Genomic DNA, 23064 nt, shown 5'->3' on the forward strand with positions numbered 1-23064 from the left:
GAATATTACGATTACTCCCTATGCGAATATAAATATAATGTCTTTATTGTGTTTCATTGGATTGCAAAACTAAATAAATAGATGCCTTTTGTGGGTTTATTCTATAGGATTATGGGACAAAACAGATAGACACCTTTTATGAGACTAAACAAACAAACACTTACATCGGGGTTGATAATCGACTCTAATACCATTTGTAATAACTTGTTTTTAACTACATAGATATTATTCATAATCACCCTTAATTTTAAAATGTATTTATAAAGTTAAGAGAAAATTATACATATATAACATTAGAATTTTTTTTTTTTTTTTTATCAAATATGAGATATGACAATTAACCCTATTCTTAAAGATTATTTTCAAAAATTGCTCTTAAAAAATATTTTTAAAACAGAAACAAGCTTTATATTATTCTAATTTATTTTTTTCTCATAGGAAAAAAGTGAAGTCATTCTAAAGTTATACATTAGTTGTTTCAGATTTTTTGGATCCTAGTTTATATATATATATATATATATATATATAATTTTTCTTTGTTCTTTTAATGTTTTAAGATAAATAAGAGAATTGTAATAATTGAAAATGATGATACATTTTATAGAAAAATTTGTATTTTCTTGTACTTGGGTTATAAACCAACTTACATTTTAGGATTTGGATTTTAAAAAGAAAAGGTACTTTTATTGATTTAGTAGTTGTCAATATATTGATTTAGTACTTTTGTATTGACATTATGTGATAATGTCAATATAAACCAACATTTTCGTTAATTTAAATTGATGTTTCTTTTTCCAAATTAATATGAGACGAGTACAACTCGAATGGATGATAAAAAATTGGAAGGCAGGGAAACACGCAACTAAAATCGCCCTTTCCAGTTGAATGCTCAAAACAAAATCGTACAGATAGCACATTGACATTGTGGATAAGAGAGATCCGACTGTTGTCATGTTGTGGGGATAGGTCAGCAGTGGCGTCATCAAATAACACGTGGCTGCCGCTACATCAGATTCTCAGCCCACCCAGCTTCAAAGTTCAAAGTAGCAGCATTCCTGACGCTCTCCCTGACGCCTCGCTTTGATTTGCAAACTTCCAAAACCTCCGAGGCTCTATACACAAGGGTCCCAACCCAACCCAACCCATCCCTCTTCCCTCTTCCCCCTCCGCCGCCACGTCCACTTCCGGACTCTTTTCCTCCTCCTCCTCCTTATATTTATACCCATATGCCCCTCCTTCATTCAGCAAGAAACGAATCGAGGACAGTTGATCTTGTTACCTGTTTTGTATGGTATGCTTCATCCTCTCTTTCCTTTTGTCGAATAGCAGTCGACAGGGAAGCCTTTTTAGTTTTTACTCTTGCTTTGGTGTTTATTAACTCTCATGCCTGCTTCTTTTCTGTGATTTTTGCCCATGCCAGTTCGTTAATTTCTCTTCCTTCTCTTGTTTATAGTTCTATTTAAAATATTGTCCCATCTTTATATAATCCCCTCTGTAACTCTGTTGGTTATATTTTTCAGTCTTGTTTGGAGGAATCTCCAAGAGATCATTTTATACTCATTTCCTTGTACCTTTCCTTTTCCCTGGATGTGTAGTGATTCTGCATGTTGTTTTTTCGTTCCCTTTTCCTGAGTATCTTTGGTAGAAGTTGAAACAAAAAGGAGATGATAATTTCTCCAAATGAAATCTCTTATTCGTCTAGGTGGTCTTCTTCTATTTTTGGTAACAAATTAAGAGAATTATATTGACAGTGGAAGATGCAGCACAACCCAAAAACATGTTTATGTCATTTGAAATCCGAGAATTCATTTGGAGAAAGGATGGCTTTCCATGATTCAAAATAAACAGTTTTAGTTGATATAATGTTAATATGGTGTACCTTGTAGGTGTTCAGTGACATCTCCCAAAAGAAACTTGGTCTGTGTGTGAGCTTTTTATTTTATTTAACCTTTTTTTTTCCCCTTATGAGTGCCCAATTGAGTTTAATTAAGAGAAATTACGTTGACCTCCGCGCAGAAAATGTGGTGCCAAGGTTGGTTGCGTTCCTTAGCAATACTACTATTGGCTGCATTAAGCCTGGAGCCTTCACAAGCTCTTATAGGGAAAGAAAAATCTGCTGTGTTTTTGTCACCTGAGTTTGTCCTAGGACCAGGATCGGTAGTGGACAGTTACTACCAAGATATAGACTTTCCAAGGGGTCACATTGCTCTCAAGAGTTTCAATGCTGAAGTAGTTGATGAGACAGGGTTGCCTGTTCCCCTTCAGGAAATTTATCTCCACCACTGGGTTATTGAAAGGTACTATCAGCGTAAAGGTGTGGAGGCTCCTGGATCCAGTTCCATAAAGGAGACCCACAATCCAGATTTCAAAACTGTAAGGAACAGTGGAATATGTCAAGATAATGTTCTTGCACAGTATTTTGGCCTTGGATCTGAAACGCGAAAAACGGCCACACATGTGCCAGACCCTTATGGAATAGAAATTGGTAATCCAGTGGAAATTCCTGCTGGGTATGAGGAGAAATGGTTGCTTAATGTTCACGCAATTGACACTCGGGGTGTGGAAGACAGGTTGGGATGCGCTGAATGTAGGTGTGATCTTTATAATGTTACAGAGGATGGATACGGTTATCCTTTGAGTTCAGACTATAAGGGAGGCTTGAGATGCTGCTATGATAAGACACAATGCAGAGTAAAAGAAGGTTTTGAAGGCATCAGGAGAAGCCTCTATATGAAATATACAGTGAAGTGGGTAGATTGGGACAGCTCTGTTGTGCCAGTTAAAATTTATATACTTGATGTCACTGATAATTGGAAAAGTTCGAATGCTTCAACAGTTCATAGAGCAAGGCATAATTGCCGGGTAAGCTCAACTTCTCTCTGCATTTAAATGCATCAATTTATTTGTCTTGTTTCAGAGACATAGTCATACCAAGCTAAGATAGAAATAAGCAATGAGTTTGTGTGTGTGCATTTGAGTGTGTGTTTGTGTGTATGTGCCTTCCACAAAAACAGAAGGAACCATTTCAATTTCCATAGGACTTCCAGATGCCCTGGTAGGGCAGTACTGGATCTGTCTTCATAAGATATATTGAAACCACAACTTTGGTGCTAATCTTTGACAGATGCCAAGGACTTTAGTATAAGCATATGTACCAATGGGGATGTGCTACTGGTATTATTTGTACTTGCAGCCCTGGAAATTTGACCCTAAAAAGATCCTCCTGGGTAGTAGGATCTGAAGACTCTGCATAACTTTTGTCTGTGGATGTGGGTACCATCTGTGAGATGGTCTGTCCCATTCCATATATCACAAAAGGGAAATGCAACTTTGGTGTGTAGTAGTATACTTAAAATAAATCTTTCAATAAAGTGTAGTTTCATTTATGAGTAATATATCAGAGAAACAGGTGGTTACAACTAACAACACATTGTTGTTAGACTAGTTTCATGAAAGGGCTGGGTAGAACTCAAACAAGAATGTTAAGTTTCCAAGTTCATAAGTTTCAGAAAGTAAAAGGTGGAAATTTATATAGTTTGTGTTGCACACCCTAAAATTCCATTAATCCATGTTTCTTTTTGGTTGTTGAGTTATTAGCACTTCTCTGGTTCAGGTGGAGTATGATGTAGGGTCTTGCAGCATCACTGGTGAAACTGAGGATGGGTGCGTTGATGTAAAAAGGACAAGTTTGACTATGCCAACTGGTGGTCATGTCATCTATGGTGTTTCCCATCAGCATTCAGGAGGGATTGGTTCTACTCTTTACGGAGAGGTGATTTTGAACATCTAATTTTTGTGTTTATCAGAATGAGTTACATGCTTTCTTCTTCTGTTCATTGTATGTTCTATTGTCTTTATCTGATTGGTAAGTAAGAAATTGATTTCTTGTGGCATTTTATATTATACCCTCCTATATTCCCCTCTGGTGACCTTCTCAAGGTTTCTTAGTTTCAATAAGATGTACCACGAATTGACAACTCTTCTCAAGCTAATTTGGATTACATTTCTTCATGTTCTCATTGTAATAACATTCTTCTCGGTCCCTGAATAAGCCTGTGGCTTTTATCTCAAGTACTTCAAGTAAACCTGGGAAGGACCTTTGGAGGGTTACCTCTATTAAGCTTGCAGGTTTTCATGAAGTGGTGCTTGCTTTATGTATTGTCCAAAAGGTCCCCTTTTGCACCAGGATTTAGAAGAGGATTTTGTGCCAGTAACTAATGGTTCATAACTTTTACATGCACGTTCATATATTTATTTATTTTGAGAAAGTTGGGTTCAGGGCTGCAACTTCTCTCCTTCCTCTTTCCACTGCTTTCATATAGTGTTTATGCTTCATGTGTACTTGGTCCAAAGTATGGCATCATGGTCTTGTTCAAAGCTCCATTATTTCTTTCAAAATTCATTGTTCCTCTGGCTTTGTTTGGACTGGCTGTCTTCATGTTCTCTTAACTGCTGCACTGATACTGTAATAATGTTAATAATCTTTATTTGATTAATGTACTGTTTGGATTTGATGAACTTACTCTCTTATTTCAATGATCTGTTTGTTTGTGGTGAGTTCAGGATGGAAGAATTATTTGCTCTTCAATACCAACTTATGGGGAAGGGAAGGAAGCAGGAAATGAAGCTGGTTACATTGTTGGAATGTCTACCTGTTATCCTCAACCAGGCTCTGTCAAGATATCTGATGGAGAGACATTGATTCTGGAATCTAATTACAGTAGCACCCAGAAGCACACAGGAGTTATGGGGCTCTTCTACATTTTGGTTGCAGAGCCATCACCAAATCCATCGCGTCTCTTACATTCTCCATTTGATGTATGAGTTTTATTTCCTGTATTCTCAGACTTTTTCTTTTTTGGAATATTGTGTTTAAGTGATCTTAGGGATGAAGATATCTTCTCTGGAATTCTGATTGATGAACAAACCAATAAATAACATGGATTGATAAAGTGGCAGTCTGATAACTGTTTTGACTAAAGATAAATTAGTGGTCATTTGGGCTTGAGAGAGGGGATCGTGAAGGGGAGAGCATTATGCAAATATGTTTATTAGTATCGTTTCTATAAATAGAAGCTATGCCTGATTCTTAAGCAATTGATTCCTAACTGCTAATTGTTGTTGGTTTTTGCAGGTGCATGCAAACAGCAAAGTATATAATTCTGTTTCGGCAGTAGCTTTGCTGGGGTTGGCAATAGCTGCTGCTATTGTTGTGGTTTATCGACGAAGGAAGGAAACAGAATATGGCTATGAAGCTCTTGTCGTGTGAAGTTGTTTCTAAATTTCTCAATGTAGCTAAAATTTTGTACTGCTTAAATGCTTGGTCCTATACCAACATAAATAATGTAATCATCTCCAGCAATAAATTTAAACTATTTAAACTTTCTTTTTCTAAAGTTGTGTACTTTGTATCAAACCCACCTATGAGAGTTTTTCTGTACACAAGGCTTCCATGGATCCTGAATGGAAGCTAAAGTTGGATTTGTTGAGTTCTGTGCGCTTTTGTGGGTTGGATTATGTAAAAGTGGTTAGATTTGTGCTTGTTCTATGGCTTTGTAAACCATGTTTATGCTGAATTCGATTTAACAGTCAAATGGATCATTCTGAATCACGGACCCCTTATGCCAAATTAATAGCCTGAGCTCGAGATCTCGTCTATTGCTTGGTTGGTGAAGGCCCAAGTTCAAGCTAGACATTGCTTGGCTCAGGGCTCCACATAGTAGTCATGGTTGTAAGAGGGCGGTGATAGAATATTGTACAAGAGAAGGCCAAATGGTGCCAAAAAAAAAAAAAGAGAGAAAAAAATAGGGGCACAAATATCAAGCATGGGTGCATTATTTAGTATTTGAAAATAATAAGGTAACAAAACGCGGTTGAGTACGGCTGCAGTTTTGCCCTTTACCGCCTGGCTCCACATGTAGTCATAGTTGTAACAGGGTGGTAACAGAATGTACAAGAGAAGGCCAAATGGTGTAAAAAAAAAAGAGAGAAAAAAAAAAATAGGTGCAAAAATATCAAGTCACGGATGCATTATTTAGGTGGCGTTTGTTTTTTTGGTTTTTTGTTGAAAGCAATTTGTTTTCAGAATTTAGGTTGTTTGTTTTTCTATTTTTTCATCACTTATTATAAACTTTTTACTAAATAGAAAAAACCGAAATATATAACTTTTTCTAAATAGAAAAAATAACATATTGATTTTTCTTTACTTTTTAATACTTAATAGAAATAAAATACTATAAAAATAAACAACTTAATATTTAACACTATTAATCATTAAGGTTCTATTTAGAATTAAGTAAAAATATAAACACCACCTTAATCTTTGAAAACAATAACTAAATAAAGTAACAAAACGCAGTTATGACTATGGCTATAGTTTTCCCCTTTATGGCCAGGCTCCACATGGTAGTCATGGTTGTAAGAGGGTGGTAATAGAATGTACAAGAAAAGGCCAAATGGTGTCAAAAAAAGAGAAAAAAAAATTAGGGCAAAAATATCAAGTTAGGTGCATTATTTAGTATTTGAAAATGAGGTAACAAAATGCGGTTATGATTGGGCTGCAATTTTTCTCTTTGCGGTTGATGGGTAAATTTGTGGGTTGCCCAACCTAGTATGTTATGATAGCGCACATTTCCATAACTAATTTCCTTTACTAGTTACAATATTGGATGCTAACATTCGAGTTTGTACAAAATTTAAGTATCCACATTAAACTAAGTAAATACTTTGGAGGAGAGAAAAGAAGATTGGGAAGATGAAGTAAGCAGTGGCGTCAACAAATGATCTGACTGCCTCTATCTCTACCTCAAGGTTTCAAAGCCTCAGAACCAAGCAACAAGTAGCAATAAAGGAGACTAGTTTCCATTTGCAGACTTTCAGAACCCCAAACCCCACATAGCTCTTCTCTTCCCGTCTTTCCTCTTTCCTATTTCTTTTGCTCTTTTCATATATGTTGGCACTCCTTGATTCAACAAGAAGCAAGAACACATTAATCTTATTACTGGTTATGGTTAGTATGCTTCATCCATCATCCTTTTACTTGTTAATTGGGAGTAGACATGGTGTTGATACTTAGTCAACTGAGGATGGATTCCTCTCCTAGATTTGGCAGAGAAAGCTCCTGCTTTCAGTTTCGGAATCTGGGTTTTATGCTTCCTTGCACAAAGGTGTCTGGATGGGTTGTCCGGACACACCCTCCGAAGCTCAAGTCAGACGTTAGGAGGAATGGAAACCTTTAGAGAGAGAGAGAGAGAATGAGTAAGAGAATTTCCTGTCTCCCCTTTCTTGTGCTCTTCCAGTAGGGTTTTTATAACTTCCCAAAGTGGAGTTAGGCTTCACAATGATGAGCTGGCCCTTGTAGTGATGATTGCGTAGGAGTAATAGGGCAATCATCACGTCTGCAAGTGGTTGGGGCTGTGTCAGACGATGCATCATGGCACATCTTGCCGTCTCTTCAACCTTCATGATAACCTGAGACTGATCATGCCTATCTACTGAAGCAGACGTGAGGATGGAAAGAGTCCCATCAGTCGATCTGGTGTTAGCTAGCCATGATCCCGTATATCAGAGAAGATTTGAGGCTATCAAGGAGGCGTGGGTCGCTTCAGCAGCGCAGATAGTTCGGGCAGGATGTCTCCGAATGTCTTAAAGGTTATCTGGGTAACGATGAAGATTTGACACGTGGTCCGACTGGGGTGATGCCATGTGGACAGGCACGTGGAAGTACTTGTGGGTGTACACGTGGGATAAGGCCCCCACAATGCCCTATTTTAGCATGTGCGCTTGTGTCCGAGCATGGGTGGATGAGCTGAAATTATCCCCTAGAGTCCCCAAGTGTAGGTGAGACACTCGTCAAACGTTTACAAGAAGACTACTTCCACTGAGGTGTTTTGTCAGGTGGCGTGTCGCTTTAGGGTGTGTCCCCTAACGGCTGGCTTTTGGGATCCCTAGGGTTTTGGTCCTTTATAAATATGGGATCCTAGACCTTTTGGGATTCATTTGGACGTTTCTTATCTCCAAGGTTTTTTATTTCCTCGCCATTATCTGCCTGCATTTTGCAATTTCTAGTCACCGTCGTCGCGTTGCCCTACCGCTCATTTTCTTTGACTGTTCTTGCATTCTGCACCATTGCAACTCCGATGGTCCTCCATCTTTTCGATGATCCTACCAGTTTTCTCAGTTTTGGGCTTAGGAGGCCTTAACTTCTACCAGTAGTGTTCCTTCTGAACTTTGGTAAGCCTTCATTCCCTATACAGGTTCTGTACTTTTACTACTTGATTGCTATTGGGGATTTATTGGAGTTTGGACTTGTTGCCTAGTTGTGGTGTACAGAATGTAGGACACTTTAAGTTGTTTTCTGGGTAAGGCAATTGCTGCCAGGGATAGGTCTTAACAGGACCAGGACTCTTGTAGTTGGGTTAAGACCTTTGTGGGGTATTGTTAAAAGAGGGAGACCTTGGATGGGGTCTGCCCTGTAGGTTGAGCTAGGGCTCTATCCAGATATGGCTTTGAGCCTCTGTAGATTGGCCCTTGCACAGTTGAAGTATTGCTTACAAGAAGGAGGGTCGGGTGACTGCTTTCTAACATTTGGTTGTCATGCCATGCAGGTCTTACTCGGCCCATCGCTTCAGTATGTCATCACGAGGGAACGCTGATTCTACCAATGAGGTTGGTAATGGCAAGAAAAATGTTTGACCAAGAAAAGGCCTCAAACGAATGAATGAAGAGAAATCCATCGAACTTCTTACTACACGAGAGTTTAGGGAGCATTTTCGCGTTCCTCTCGGGATTGCTATCTGTTTGATGGAAGACAGTACCGTGTCAACCGATGAGGAGTCTTTTAATGTTATTGTGTTCACCAAGGAGCAGTTTCATGTTGGGCTTCGTTTTCATCTCCTTTCTCTCTTCAAGCAGTTTCTCCATTTTACAAAGATTCCCCCAGCCTTCCTTCATCCGAACGCGGTAAGAATACTGATGGGGTGTAACATCTTGAATATACTATACCACTTGGATCTCTTTTTGCTGGAGGTTTTGTTTGTCTACACAATCAAAATGAGTCAGAAAGAAGTTTTCAACTTGTTTGCTCATATTTCGTCACTACAGTTGGTGACCGAACTTCCAAACTCCACCAAGGGCGCGACAAAAGGACACGTTGTCGTTTCGGGCCCTTGGGTTGGTTCATATGAGCACCCGACTCATGCTTTTGAACCATGTCGCTCGTTGGGGATATTAGGTAGAGAACATTGTTGTCCTCTTGTCATTCCCTTTATAATTATTGAATTATTATGATGTGCATCACTTGATGTATTTATAGGAAAGAGGATGAGAGGTCGGCTGGTGGAGTGGGTGGACAAAACTTCTTTTGACTGGCTGAACAAACTATTTGTGATCTCTGCTGCTGAGCGGGATCATGAGACCCTATTGACCGATCAAAATTTGTTAACACTGTGCTCGGACTCAAAGTCGTACGTTGTCTCCACTCTTCCTCATTTTGCATCTAGAGTATTGGTGTCTGGCGAACACTTCGTGTTGAAGGACCTCCCCTTTTATGAGGAAGCCCGGGTAGCAGACGGGAAGGCAAGGCAAGACCGCCTTGATAAAAGAGAGAAAAAACGCCAAGATGAGACGTTGAGGCAGGCTTCGGGTGTAGGTCATCCGGTCGCCAGCTCCACTGCCCATCCTCTTATCAAGAAGAAGCTTGTTCCCCGACCTATTGAGGAGGCCTTGGACCTATCTCCATCTCCTTCACTTTCTGCAGAGATTGGCACCAGCTCGCCTTCTGTTAGGGATAACTCGGACCAAAAGCATGAGCCTGCGATGCCTTACATTAATATTGAGCCTGAAAGGGAAGAAGAAGAAGAAGATATGGCCCCGAGACTGAAGGTCTGCTTCAAGGATAGGCATCGCAAGCGTCTATTCGAAACACTTCCTACTTCCCCCCTCCTGCTAAGAAGAGTCGTTCGGAGGCTCCTCGTGAGGAACCAACTTCGGAAGCCCCTATTGTGGAGGTGCCCCTCACTAATGTCGTTGGGTCTGGGCAAGAACTAGTTGTGATTATCTCTGTTGAAGATGCTTGCCCGACGGAATATGGGATTTCTGCAGGCACTCCAAGTGGCAATGACAACGAGGGGGATGCTCCGAACAATCCTTCGAGCTGGGAGGACATACCGACGCTGTTGAAGAGTGTGTCTTATTTTACTTGCCCGAGCCTTTAGCATCAGGCGGGCATGCCTTCTTCCCTTACTTCCGTCGTCAATTTGTTGAGTTGCCTGGAGGCGTTCGCCCCTCCTATGGTACTCGGGAGTTTGTACTTCGATGTACTTATCCGATGTAGAAGTATAATGTCGATGAGACGACTAAAATGGTAAGGTTTTCACCATATTTGCTTGAGCTTACCTAACGTTCGACTTTAACACATGTCTTGATGTTATTTTAAAGGGTGACAACAATCCACAACCTCATGCGGCAATGAAGTTTGCTTCTTAAACGATTGGAGGTCACGGAGAGCATGCGAGTATTTCTTACCCAGCAAATAGACAATAGTGAAGAACTCCGCGCCCAGCTTGTGCGGGTGGAGAATGAACTGACTACTATCCGAAAAGCCGATGCGGACGCAGAGAAGCTATTAGAGGAGTTGAAGGAAGGGATGCAGGCAACCAAGGCTGAGGCTTGTCGGATGAGAGAAGAAAAGAAGATTGTAAAGGCCAAGTGCAATGATGCTGAACAAGAGAGGGACCAGCTGAAGAAGAAGCTTGAGGAACTTTTGGCAGCATTCAAGACTCAGAAAAAAGAGCTTAAGGAGCTTCGAACATGATTTGAAGCTGGGAAAAAGGAGTTGGAGGAAGATTACCAAAAACAAGTTCATGAGATGTTCTTCTTTGGCTACCAATGTTGCATGAGGAAGAACGACATCACACATGATATTCCCCACTACCCTTTTGATGAAGAAGAAGACGCAACAGTTAGCGGCCCCGTTCAAGGAGACAAAGATTCGGATGCTCCTGGTTCCTCTAACGCGCAGTGACTTGTGTTTTTGTATTTTCCTTTTCTTCCATCCGACTTTGTTCAGATTTGTAATGAACTTTTACATATTAATGCATACACTTTTTATTATACTTGTGCTTTTTTATTGAGGTTTTTTTCTATTTGCTCATTTTATTAATAACATTGCTTCAAGTTAGATACATTCCATGGGCAGAGCATGGGTGTTCCGTCTAGCATTTGCAGATGGTAAGCCCTTGATTTTCCAGCCTTAGATACAATATAGGGTATTTACCAGTTTGCTTGAAGTTTTCCGGTTCCCTTTCCTACTGTATTTTCAAACACTTTTCTAAGGACTAGAGTCCCAATCTTAAAGGCACGTGGCTAGACTTTCCGATTGTATTGAGCAATAGCTCTTTGCTGATAGGAAGCCATTCAGATGGCTGCATTTTCCTTTGCCTCGTCTGCCCAATCTAGGTGTCTTTCAAGTTCTAGATTCTCATCCATCTAGCCTTGGACGGTAGTCCGGGCTGTGGACATGCCTATTTCCGTTGGGATAATTGCATCCATCTCATAGGCGAGAGCAAAGAGAGTGTTTCCTGTTGGTCATCCGGGTGTTGATCGGTAGGCCCATAGAACGCCAAGTAGTTCATCCACTCATCTTCCTTTGGTTTTTTCTAGCATTTTCTTCAGTGTAGATAGCAGGATTTTGTTTGTTGCTTCCGTCTGCCCATTGCTCTAAGGGTATTATGGTGTGGAGTATAGATTTTTGATCTTTAACTTCGAACAGAAGGTTCTAAACACGATGTTATCAAAGTGTGGTTTTTTATCAGCCACAATTGCTTGTGGGATTCTGAACCAATAGATGATATTTTTCCAAACAAACGTAGAAATGTCTTTGTCTTTGATGTTGGCATAAGCTTCTACCTCTACCCATTTGTTGAAGAAGTCTGTGGCTACAAGCATGAATTTTTTCTGAGCGGCAGCGATGGGTAGGGGGCCAACAATGTCCATCCCTTATTGTGTGAATGACCAAGGGCTCGTGATCGGATTGAGGATTTCAGATGGCATGCGAGGAATGGGTGCGTGCCTTTGGCACCAGTCACACCTCTTGACGTAGTCTTCAACATCTTGTTTCATGGTGGGCCAATAGTACTCTTGCGAATAAGCACGATGTGCTAGGGTTCGTCCCCTTGTGTGATTGCCACATACACCCTCATGTAGTTCTACCAATACATACTGGGTTTCCGTGTTGTCTAAGCACCTGAGGTACGGACCTCCAAATGATCGCCTGTAGAGGCAGTCCCCGATTAGAGTGAAGCGGGCAACTTGCACCCGGATCTTATGCGCTCGTTTGCTTTCTTCCAGTAGATTACCTGTCCGGAGGTAGTTTTCAATCTCGTGCGCCCAACCAAGACTTGTTTCATTGGTGTTGCATATAGGTGCGACTGCAATTGATGAAGTAGTTTGAAGGTGGACGACCAGTAATACTGCTTCTTTTATAGGGAGCGTAACACCTCTTCCAACTAAGGCTTCGACTTGTACGTTTTCTATGTGGGAGATTTTCTTGATGGCCCACTCGTTTAATCTATCCAGGGTATTTCGTACCTTAGAAAGGTACTGAGCCATGCGTCCATCTTTGGCTTCGTAATCCTCTTGAACCTGCCCAATAATTAGTTGAAAGTCACTACATATTTCAAGCTTAGATGCTGATAGGGCAAGAGCAAGGTCTAATCCGGATAGAATGACCTCATACTTGGCCTCATTGTTAGAGGTTGGGAACCCGAGCTGGATAACCTGTTCCAACTGTTCTCCGATTGGTGATTGTAAGAGGAGGCCCACTCTGGACCTCGAGATCCAAGACGCTCCATCAACGTGGGAAATCCACCATCCATCTTTACTAGGTCTTGTTAGCTGAAATGGCTTTTGAGGAATCTCGGCTATGAAATCAGCCATGACCTGTCGCTTTATGGCTAACTTAGGCTGATATTTGATTTCGTACTCGCTCAACTCTATGACCCACTTCAGCATTCTCCCAAACAAGTCAGGTTCATGCAAAATACTTCTGAGTGGTTGGTTTGTGAGCATAGTTACTTGATGGGCCTGAAAGTAGGGGCTGAGCTTCTGTGCGACGCTCCTCAAGGCCAAGCCTATTTGCTCCATCTTTGAGTATCAGGTTTCTGCGTCAACCATTGCTTTGCTTATGTAGTAGACGAGCCTTTGCTCCTTGTCTTTTATGTAGCAAAACAAAACAATGTTGACAGCATAGTCGGATACTGCTAGGTACATGTACAATTGTTCGCTAAGTTGAAGACTGCTCAAAATGGGTGGTTGTGTGAGGTAGCGTTTAATTTCTTCGAATGCAAACTCGCAGTCACTAGTCCACCCTATCGCATTGGCTCCTTTCAGTATGAGAAATGACCTTAGTTTGTCTATAAATTAGGCTATGAAGCGCCCTAGTGCAGCGATATGACCTGTGAAACATTGCAACTCCTTTTTGCAACTTAAGGCGGACGTCACCATGACAACTTTGATCTGGTCCCGACTGACCTCTATGCCCCTTTGTGTAACTATAAATCCCAAGAATTTGCCCGCACTGACTCCAAAGGTGCATTTGGCCGGATTAAGCTTCATGTTGTATCTTTTCATCAGGTGAAAAATCTTTTCTAGGTGCTGGGCATGCTCACTTTTGGTTATGCTCTTTACTATAATGTCGTTGATATACACCTCTACTGTGCGTCCGATTAGAGGTTTGAAGATCTTCGTCATCAGCCTTTGGTAAGTGGCTCCAGCATTCTTGAGCCCTAACGACATGACTTTATAACAATAAAGCCCATGTGGTGTTATGAAGGCGATTTTTTCTTCATCTGGTTGATTCATGGGAATTTGGTGGTACCCGAAAAAAGCATCTAGGAAGGAGAGCATTCCATGTCCGATGGTAGAATCCACTATCTGATCTATCCGGGGCAAAGAAAAACTATCTTTTGGACAGACGTCATTCAAGTTAGTGTAATCGACACAAACTAGCCATTTCCTCATTTTTTTGTTGGGACCATGACCACGTTTGCCAACCAATCGGGATACTCAACTTCTCTGATGAACCCAGCTGCCAGCAGCTTGTCGACTTCAATCTGAATTATCTTTTTTCTATTTGGATGGAAGAGTCAGACTTTCTGCCGAATAGGCCATGATGAGGGCATAACATTAAGCCAATGCAAGGCTATGAATGGGTGGATCCCGAGCATGTCAGAATGTGTCCATGCAAAGACGTATTTGTTTTGCTGAAGTACTCATTCAAGGGCTCATACCTCGTTCGGTTCTAGGAGGGAGCTGGCATAGGTAAAGTGATCACTCTCATCTGAGAGCTGTATGAACCGTAGAGGGTCAACTGTTGGCGGATCTCTCTCTGCCGGGCATTGTAATTGCTATTGCTCGGTCGCGCCCGCTAGTTCCGTGGGAGGCTTATTATCACTACTGGATCCGGCTTCCCATGCCACCTGATAACACTAACGTGTTGCCAACTGGCTCCCATAGAGGTTGATTTGTCCCTATTCAGTTAGGTAACTTACCATTTGGTGTTATGTAGAAGGAATGACTTTCATGCCATGCAGCCACGTGTGCCCCATGATGGCATTGAACGGGGACATGTCTTCTACCATTGAAAATTGACATTCAAGATAACTGACCTGGCTTGGACGGACAACACGATATCTCCCAAAGAGGTGGTTGAAGCTCCATTGAATCTTGACAGTATTTGCCTAGGGTTTTCTAGGGCTGATGGTGGGAAACCCATCTGTTTAAACGCGACCATCTATAATAGGTCAGTTGAATTGCTTGGATCAACTAGAATCCTCCTTACATCGAAGTCGTTGATCCCCAGTGTTAAGATAATGGCGTCTTGATGTGGCTGTAACATCCGGTTAGGGTCTACTAGGGGAAAAGTGATTACTCCGTCTATAGGGCGTGTGCCTTCATTAGCCAGTTTGGGTTGGATGGAACTAACTCGTTCTTGTACGGAGGTGGCCCAAAGTAACCTTTGCCTCTTACGCTTAGAGTTATATTCCTCATCAATGGGTCCTCTAGGAATGTAGTTGATTACAACCCTACGAGCTGCTAAAGTTGTGGGTGTTGTGGTGGCCAGATTCTAGGCTGCCTTCCCACGCTTTTCCTCTATCTGGATGTACTGCTTTAGATGCTCGACTCTTATTAAATTTTCCACCAATTAGTGGAGGCTTCTGCATTGTTTCGTGGTGTGGCCATGCTCTTTGTGATAGACACACTTTCTGCTCTGGTCCCTTTTAGTTGGATCCGTCTTTATTGGCTCTGGCCATTTGAAATCAGGTAGCTTGCGAATCATAGGGAGGAGCTTCTCATATGAAATGTTGAGGGGGGTGAAGTTGGCTTGGCTTGACTGTTGTGGTCCATCTTACCCCTTACCTGTTTGCCTTCGGTGGCTCGCGGTTTTAGAGCTTCTAGCTGAGTCGTTCTTGATAGGTCGATTGGTGACCAGAACCTGCCGAGTGGCTGCTTGGACATCGTTCTCAAGCATGGAGTATTTATTTGCTCGTTTGAACAAATCGTCCATAGTCGTCGAAAGCTTCTTGGCGAAGGATACAAAGAAGGGTATACCCGGGTAGATACTCATTTTAAAGATTTGGAGGATGGCGTCCATACTGTAGGATTCTACTTGGAGTACAGCCTGCCCGAACCGTTTCACGAAATCCCTCAGTGATTCATTTTCTTACATCCTTATGTTCTGCAGGATACTGATGTTCTGGTTATGTTGTGCTGAGCACATGTATTATCCCATAAAGGCCTCCAACATATCCTTGAAATTATTCACGGAGTTCGTTGGGAGGCGGTGAAACCATGAAAGAGTCTGGCCTTGGAGGCTAGCTGGAAAGACCTTACACAGTAGTGCATCATTCCCTATGTCAAGGGTCATGAGTTGCCTGTAGTGCATGATATGGTCAAATGGATCGTTGGTTCCATCATATGTAGAGAATTTTGGAACCATGAACCCCCTTGGAGGTTCGTAGTTTATGATATGAGGGCTGAAAGGTGTGGAGAACATGTCGTCCAATCGCCTACTAATAGAACCGGGGCCCCCTATTGATTAGATCTCCCACTGGTTGTTGCACTAGTGGATGAGGGGACTAGTTGGTCGCGACTGGTGCGGCTGAGGGACCAGGACATGTCTCCTAGGCTGTCGCCGTATACAGTTTCCCCTCCATGTCAGGCATCTAAGGCCCTAGCCTTGCGCGCATTGCGTCTGACAGTTGAGACTTCCTATTGCGTCTCCTTTTTGCTGAGACGCGAGTGGAGTCAGAGCTCTCATCATGCTGGCGGGGATCTTTGTTCAAGCTACATTCTTTGTTTAGCATGGAGGAAATCTGTGTTCCTAGGAGATGTTGCCTTCTCGTTTTGCCTAGAGTTAGCGCACTGACTTCTAGGCTGTTGATTTCGAGGGGAGCTGATGAGGATACTTGAATACACAACACTTCATTTTCTTCCCTGAGTCTCATTGTCTCGTGGATCAAGGCTTGCATCTATCTCTCATTCTCGTGTTGGCGTCTTTCCGTATTCTTATGCCAGTTGAAGTAGTCTTCGCTACCCATGGCCGACGACCGACTCTTGGAAGGTGCTGACATTTGTATTTTGAATTCCCACAGATGGCGCCAATGTTGATACCTGGTCAACTAATGATGGATTCCTTCTTTTAAGGTAGCATAGAAAGCTCTCGTTCCAATACCGGAATCTGGGCTTTATGCTTCCCTGCACAAAGGTGTCCGGATGGGTTGTCCGGACACACCCTCCAAAGCTCAAGTTAGACGTTAAGAGGAATGGAAACCTTTAAAGAGAGAAAGAGAGAGATAATGGGTAAGAGAATTCCCTGTCTCCCATTTCTTGTGCTCTTCCATTAGAGTTTTTATAACATCCCAAAGTGGAGGTAGACTTCACAGTGATGAGCTGGCCCTTGTAGTGATGATTGCGTAGGAGTAACAGGGCAATCATCACGTCTGCAGGTGGCTGGGGCGGTGTCAGACGGTGCGTCATGGCACATCTTGTTGTCTCCTCAACCTTCATGATAGCCTGAGACTGATCATGCCTATATACTAAAGCAGACGTGAGGATGGGAAGAGTCCTAGGAGCCGATCTGGTGTCAGCTAGCCATGATCCTGTATATCAGAGAAGATTTGAGGCTATCAAGGAAGTGTGGGTCGCTTCAGCAACGCAGATAGTCCGGGCAGGATGTCTTCGGATGCCTTAGAGGTTATCCGGGTAACGATGAAGATCTGACACGTGGCCCGAATGGGGTGATGCCATGTGGACAGGCAGGTGGAAGTACTTGTGGGTGTACACGTGGGATAAGGCCCCCACACATGGGAGGCCCTTTTTGGATTGATTTTTGTGTTTATGAAGTCTTGAAATATGTTTTCTCATTTTCACATAGGCTTATCTCACACTTCTTTTATGTAATTTTTAGGGAAAAGTGTGTTTTATGGCGATAGTAGAATATTAATTTCTTCATTATTTTAAATTTTACTTTGGGAGTAACCTCCATTCCATGACCTTTCTCTTTTCCTAGATTTGTAGAGATTCGGCATATTTTCCTTTTTTACTCCCCTTTCTCCTGCCTGAGTTTGTCGGGTATCTTTTGTTGTCTATAGAAGTTAAAACAGGAGGGAATTCATACTTTGTCTAAAGGGATTCTTCCATTTGCCTGTACTGTCTTATTTTCGATCATTGGTAACAAAGAGTATTAGGTTAAGAGTTCAAGATGCAGGCACAACCCAATTACATGTCATTTAACATCGAAAATTTCATTTCAAGAAGGGATTGCTCTTCATGTTTCAAACAACCAGCTTTTGTTGATACTATTTCAACTTATTGTAAATTGTAGGTGCTTAATTGCTAGTTCAATGAATCCCCCAAAAGAAACTGAGTCTATGTTATCATTTTTATTTTTATTTTCAGTACATTTGTTTATTTACTTCTATTTTCCTTTGGGTGCGCACTCAGTTTAATTTGAGAAATTGGCATGTATACAGAAAATGTGGCAATTTTGTGGAGGCTGGTTACATTTCTTAGAAATACTACTACTGGCTGCATTAGGCACACAGTATTCACAAGCTCTTACAGGGGAAGAAAAATCCAAGGTATTTTTGTAGCCTGAGTTTCTCTTGGCACCAGGATCAGTGGAGAACAAGGCTGACCAAATCTTGACTTTCCAAGAGGTCATATTGCTATCAAGGATTTCCAAGCTGAAGTAGTTGATGAGGCAGGATCACCTGTTCCCCTGTAGGAAACTTATCTCCACTACTGGGCTGTTGGAAGATACTATCAACATAAATGTGATGCGGAAGCTCCTGAATACAATTCCACAAAAGGGACTCACAATTCAGAGCACATGACTCTGCTTATTTTATTTTCTAAATAAGCTCATACCTACTTTTTAACAAATCTGGCTTTAGTTTGCTATTAGTATGGAAGTCCTATGGCATTAGGATGCTAGTAGTAAGATGTGTGTCTCGAATAATGCTTCACAAAGGGCTCTTGAAGAATTGTGTGAAGAATATGGAGTTACAAGAGAGAGCTAGAGATTGAAAAATGGAAGAAATGAAGAAAGGAAAGAAGAGATGGTTCGTAGTGGACTTCAAGTCTTTTGACATTGTTGTTGAGGTGGTAGAGGGATGTTTTCATGGTAGAATTGTGGGGGAAGAGGTGTTTCTAACTGGATTAGATTTGGTGAGGTGAGCTTTACCTGTTTGTTGAATGGTGTGTAATCTTGTTATAGGGAAGTGGATGGGAAGAAGACTTGCAAGGTTTAGATTGAAGGTGGGAGGTCCTTAGGGTTGGAAAGCCGCTCTAACTAACGGGGAAAGAGGGTTGATTCAATGTTAAGTTAAATCTGTAGAGGCTAAGAGGTCTACATTGATTTTTCCTATAGGAAGGGGGGGTTGTTCACTTTAGCCAGGAAACTTCAGGATCTTGGAGTGACTCTCTCCTTTCAAAGTGCAAAGTGAGTGCCGGTGTATGAGAGTATATTGCAAGGATGTAGTAAGCTAGTTTTGTCTGAGGGAGGTCTTCTGCAAAGACGGCTAAGAAGTTTTACAGTGTGATGGATGAGGCGGTTTGGTTTCAGCTAGGAGTCAAGGATGTGCAGCTTAGGGAGGATCTTCTGATGCTTTCATATCTATGAGAAATAATGGAATCTGTGAGAATACTCTTTAGGTAGTATTTTGGCCTTGGATCTGAAACGTGGCGAACAGCCACACTTGTGCCAGATTCTTATGGAATAGAAGTTGGTAATACAGATGAAATTCCTGATGGGTATGAGGAGAAATGGTTTCTTAATGCCCATGCAATTGACACTCGGGGTGTGGAAAACAGGTGGGGATGCATTGAGTGTAGATGTGATCTCTATAACGTTACGAATGATGCCCATGGTCGTCCTTTGAGTTCAAACTATGAAGGAGGCTTGAGATGCTGCTATGATAAGACACAATGCAGAGTCAAAGAAGGCTTTGAGGGTGCCAGGAGAAGCCTCTATTTGAGATATACAATGAAGTGGGTTGACCGGGATAGCTCTGTGGTGCCAGTTAAAATTTATATTTGACATCACTGATGATTGGAAAAGGTCAAATGCATCAACAGATCATAGTGCAAAGCATACTTGCCTGGTAAACTTCCCTTTGCATTTGAACACACTAATTTGTTTGTGTAATTTCCGAGACATTATCATACTAAAGTAAGATAGAAATAAGCAATGAGTTTGTGTATGTGCACATTGGTGCATGCGTGTGACACTTCCATAAAAACACAAGGGACTAGTTCAATTTCCATAGGATTTCCTAATGCTCTGGTAGTGTGCACTACTCGATTTGTCTTCATGAAATAAATTGAAACCACAACTTTGGTGCTAAATCTCTTACAGATAAACAAATGCAAAGGACTGTTAGTATAAGGATGGGTATCAATGGGGGAGTACTAAAACTATTTGTACATGTTGTCTCGGAAAATTTGACTCTATAAAATCCTCCTGGGTAGTAGCAGATCTGTGAGATGGTCTGTCACATTCCATGTAACTCAAAAAAGAAATGGAAATTTGGTGCAGTGGTGTACTTAAAATAAGTCTTACAAAGTCATGGTCTTATGTATGAGGAATAGATCAAGAAACAGGTGTTAACAATGTTGTTAGATTTATTTCATTGAAGAGCTGGGTAGAACACAAAACAGAGGAGTAAGTTTTTGAGGTCATAAGTTTCTGGAAGCAGAAGGTGGAAATTTTGTGTGGTTTGTGTTTCACACCTGGAAATTTCATTAATCAAATCATCTTTCTGGTTGCTGAGTTATTAGTACTTCTCATGTACAGGTGGAGTATGAAGTAGAGTCTTACAGTGTCACTGGTGAAACTTAGGATGGGTGTATTGACGTCAAAAGGACAAGTCTGACCATGCCAACTGGTGGGCATGTTATCCATGGTGTTTCCCACCAGCATGCAGGAGGGATTGGTTCAACTCTTTATGGGGAGGTGATCTGAAACATCTAATTTCGTGTTTGGATGCTTTCTTCTTCTGTTTCATTTCATGTTCCATTCTCTTTTATCTGTTAGGTCAGTAAAAATTTGATTTCTTCTGGCTTATTATATTACACCCTCTTATCCGACCTTTTGATGATCTTCTCAAGGTTACTTTGTTCAGATAAGATGTATCAGGAGTTGACAACTCTTCACAAACTAATTTGGATCATACATCTTTTCATGTTCATTGTATCCTGAGTTGCTTTAAATGTATAGAATGCTAGTTAGACAGTCTTTTGACAAGGGGAAATAAAAGGATTTGTTCTCTTTATAATAGCATTCCTCTCATCCCTGTGTAAGGCTGTGGTATCTCTATCAAGCACTCCAAATAAACTTTAGGACCTATGGAGATTGACAAGACAGACCATGTTTTCTAGTAATGTTTGATTTTAATCGACTCTATGTTCCTCAGTGGATATGTATGGAATTGCATCAATTCTGTGTGTCATTAACAAAAACATATAAGCCTATCCCCATGTTAAGCTGGCTGGGCTTCATGGAATAGTGCTTGCTAAATGTGTCCTCCAAAAGGTGTCATTTTTCATCACACTTAAAAAGGCTTTTGTGCACAATCATGTACATGCGTTATTCATTATTTTTATTTTGGGTAAGTTGGCTGCAGGGTAGCAACTTCTCTCCTTCCCCTGCAGCCAACTTTTCTCATTCTTCTTCCCACCCCTTTCACATAGTCTTTCACATGATGTGTACGCTTCATGTGTACTTAGTCCAAAGTATGGCATCATGATCAAGTTTAAGCCTCATTTTTTCCTATCGAAATTCATTGTTCTTTAGGCTTTGTTTGGAATGTCTATCTTCATGTTCTCTTCGCTGCTGCACAACAATGTAACAATGTCAATAATATTTATTTGATTGATTCACTGTCAGGAATTTGATTATCTTACAGTTGTACTTCAATGATCTGATTGTTTGTGGTGAGTTTAGGGTGGAAGGGTTATTTGCTCTTCGCTACAATTTATGGAAAAGGGATGGAAGCAGGAAATGACGCTGGTTATATTGTTGGAATGTCTACTTATTATCCTCAACCAGGCTCTGTCAAGATATCTGACGGAGAGACAATGATTCTGGAATCTAATTACAGTAGCACCCAGAAGCACACAGGAGTTAAAGGGGCTCTTCTACATTTTGGTTGCAGAGCCATCACCAAAGCCATTGCTCCTCTTACATGCTCCATTTCATGTATGAGTTTTTATTTGCTCTATTCACAAATGTTTGACTCTTTTCCGTTATCACATTCAAATGGATGTGTGTAAGTGCATTTACAAATCTTAGGGATGAAGAAATCTTCTCTAGGTTTCTGATTGGTGATCAAACAAAAAAATAATGTTGATTGGTAAAGTTGTTTCCAATGAATATGAAGGGTCAGGAAGAGAGTAAGCAAATAGGTTTAGCAGTATCATTTGCATAGAAGAAGCTATCCTGATTCTTAATCAATTGATTCCACACATCTAATTGTTGCTTGGTTTTTTGCAGATCCAGTCAAATATGAAAATACATAATTCTGTTTGGGCAGTAGCTTTGTTGAGGATGGCAATAGTAGTTGTTGCTATTGTGGGTTATCGCCATAGGAAGCAAACAGAAGATGGCTACCAAGCTATTGGGGCGTGAGGTTGTTTCTCAGTTTTTGTCATGTAATGAACCTGAAATTCAGTACCGCTTACAAGGCTTGGTGTGTTAAGGCCAATGGTTAACGTATAAATAGTTGGCTTAGTTGTTAGTTTTGTTAGAACAAATCTAGAAGTTAAAAAGGTAGTTTCACAAAGTGTTATAAGCTTCTATTTAAAGAAGCTTTTGTACTCAGTTTCAGTAGTGTGAATAAAAGAAGTCCTCTGTTTTCTTCAATCCTAAATCTCCTGTTTTCCTTTGTTTTCTTCAATCCTAATATGGTATTAGAGCTTTGAAGTGTTAGCAATGGAGAACTCTTCAATTTCCACCATGGGTGGAGCCTCATCATCTGCTTCAATGTTCATCCTTGTTTCTTTTAGTCACTCTGTTTTGGTTTGATTGGATAACAACTTCTTGCCTTGGTGAAAACAAGTTCTTACAACAATTCAAGGCCACAAATTACAAAATTTTGTGTTTGGGACAAAACCCCCACCAGTGAAGTTACTTACGCCAAGAGATGAAGAAGTGGACAATGTAAATCCAAAATTTCTTGATTGGGAACAACAAGATCAATTGCTATTGTCTTGAATTCTTTCTTCAATGTCTAAAGGGATTCTTGCATGTATGGTAAACTGTGAGAACTCTGCTTAGGTATGGCGAACTTTGGAAAGATATTTTGTTGTTTAAATTCGAGCAAAAGTGTCTCAGTTTAAAACACAATTGAGAAACACTAGGAAAGACTCTTTGACTATGAATGAATATTTGTTAAAGATCAGAGGTTGTATTGATTTGCTAGGATTAGTTGGTCATTTAATATTTGAAAAAGAACACATTGATGCCATATTTGAGGGTTTATCAACAAATTATGACACTTTTAT

General features: G+C 40.9%; 2 protein-coding genes and 1 pseudogene across 2 annotated transcripts; 2 read left to right on the forward strand and 1 right to left on the reverse strand.

The window, feature by feature from the left end:
* The first annotated feature begins 1091 nt into the window (after positions 1–1091).
* LOC117904681 lies at positions 1092–5546 on the forward strand. The gene is made up of 5 exons (XM_034817414.1): positions 1092–1291; positions 2017–2862; positions 3614–3772; positions 4564–4818; positions 5135–5546. Exons 1-5 carry the CDS (start codon positions 1289–1291, stop codon positions 5267–5269), a joined length of 1398 nt encoding a protein of 465 aa, XP_034673305.1. The 5' UTR covers positions 1092–1288; the 3' UTR covers positions 5270–5546.
* Positions 5547–11997: 6451 nt separating this feature from the next.
* Positions 11998–13143, reverse strand: LOC117904223. The gene has a single exon (XM_034816731.1). The coding sequence runs from the start codon at positions 13141–13143 to the stop codon at positions 11998–12000; it is 1146 nt and encodes a 381-aa protein (XP_034672622.1).
* Positions 13144–18591: 5448 nt separating this feature from the next.
* On the forward strand, positions 18592–22189 carry LOC117904224 (annotated as a pseudogene).
* The last annotated feature ends 875 nt before the right edge of the window (positions 22190–23064 follow it).

The sequence above is a fragment of the Vitis riparia genome, chromosome 17 (assembly GCF_004353265.1).
Source record: "Vitis riparia cultivar Riparia Gloire de Montpellier isolate 1030 chromosome 17, EGFV_Vit.rip_1.0, whole genome shotgun sequence".
NCBI lineage: Eukaryota > Viridiplantae > Streptophyta > Magnoliopsida > Vitales > Vitaceae > Vitis > Vitis riparia.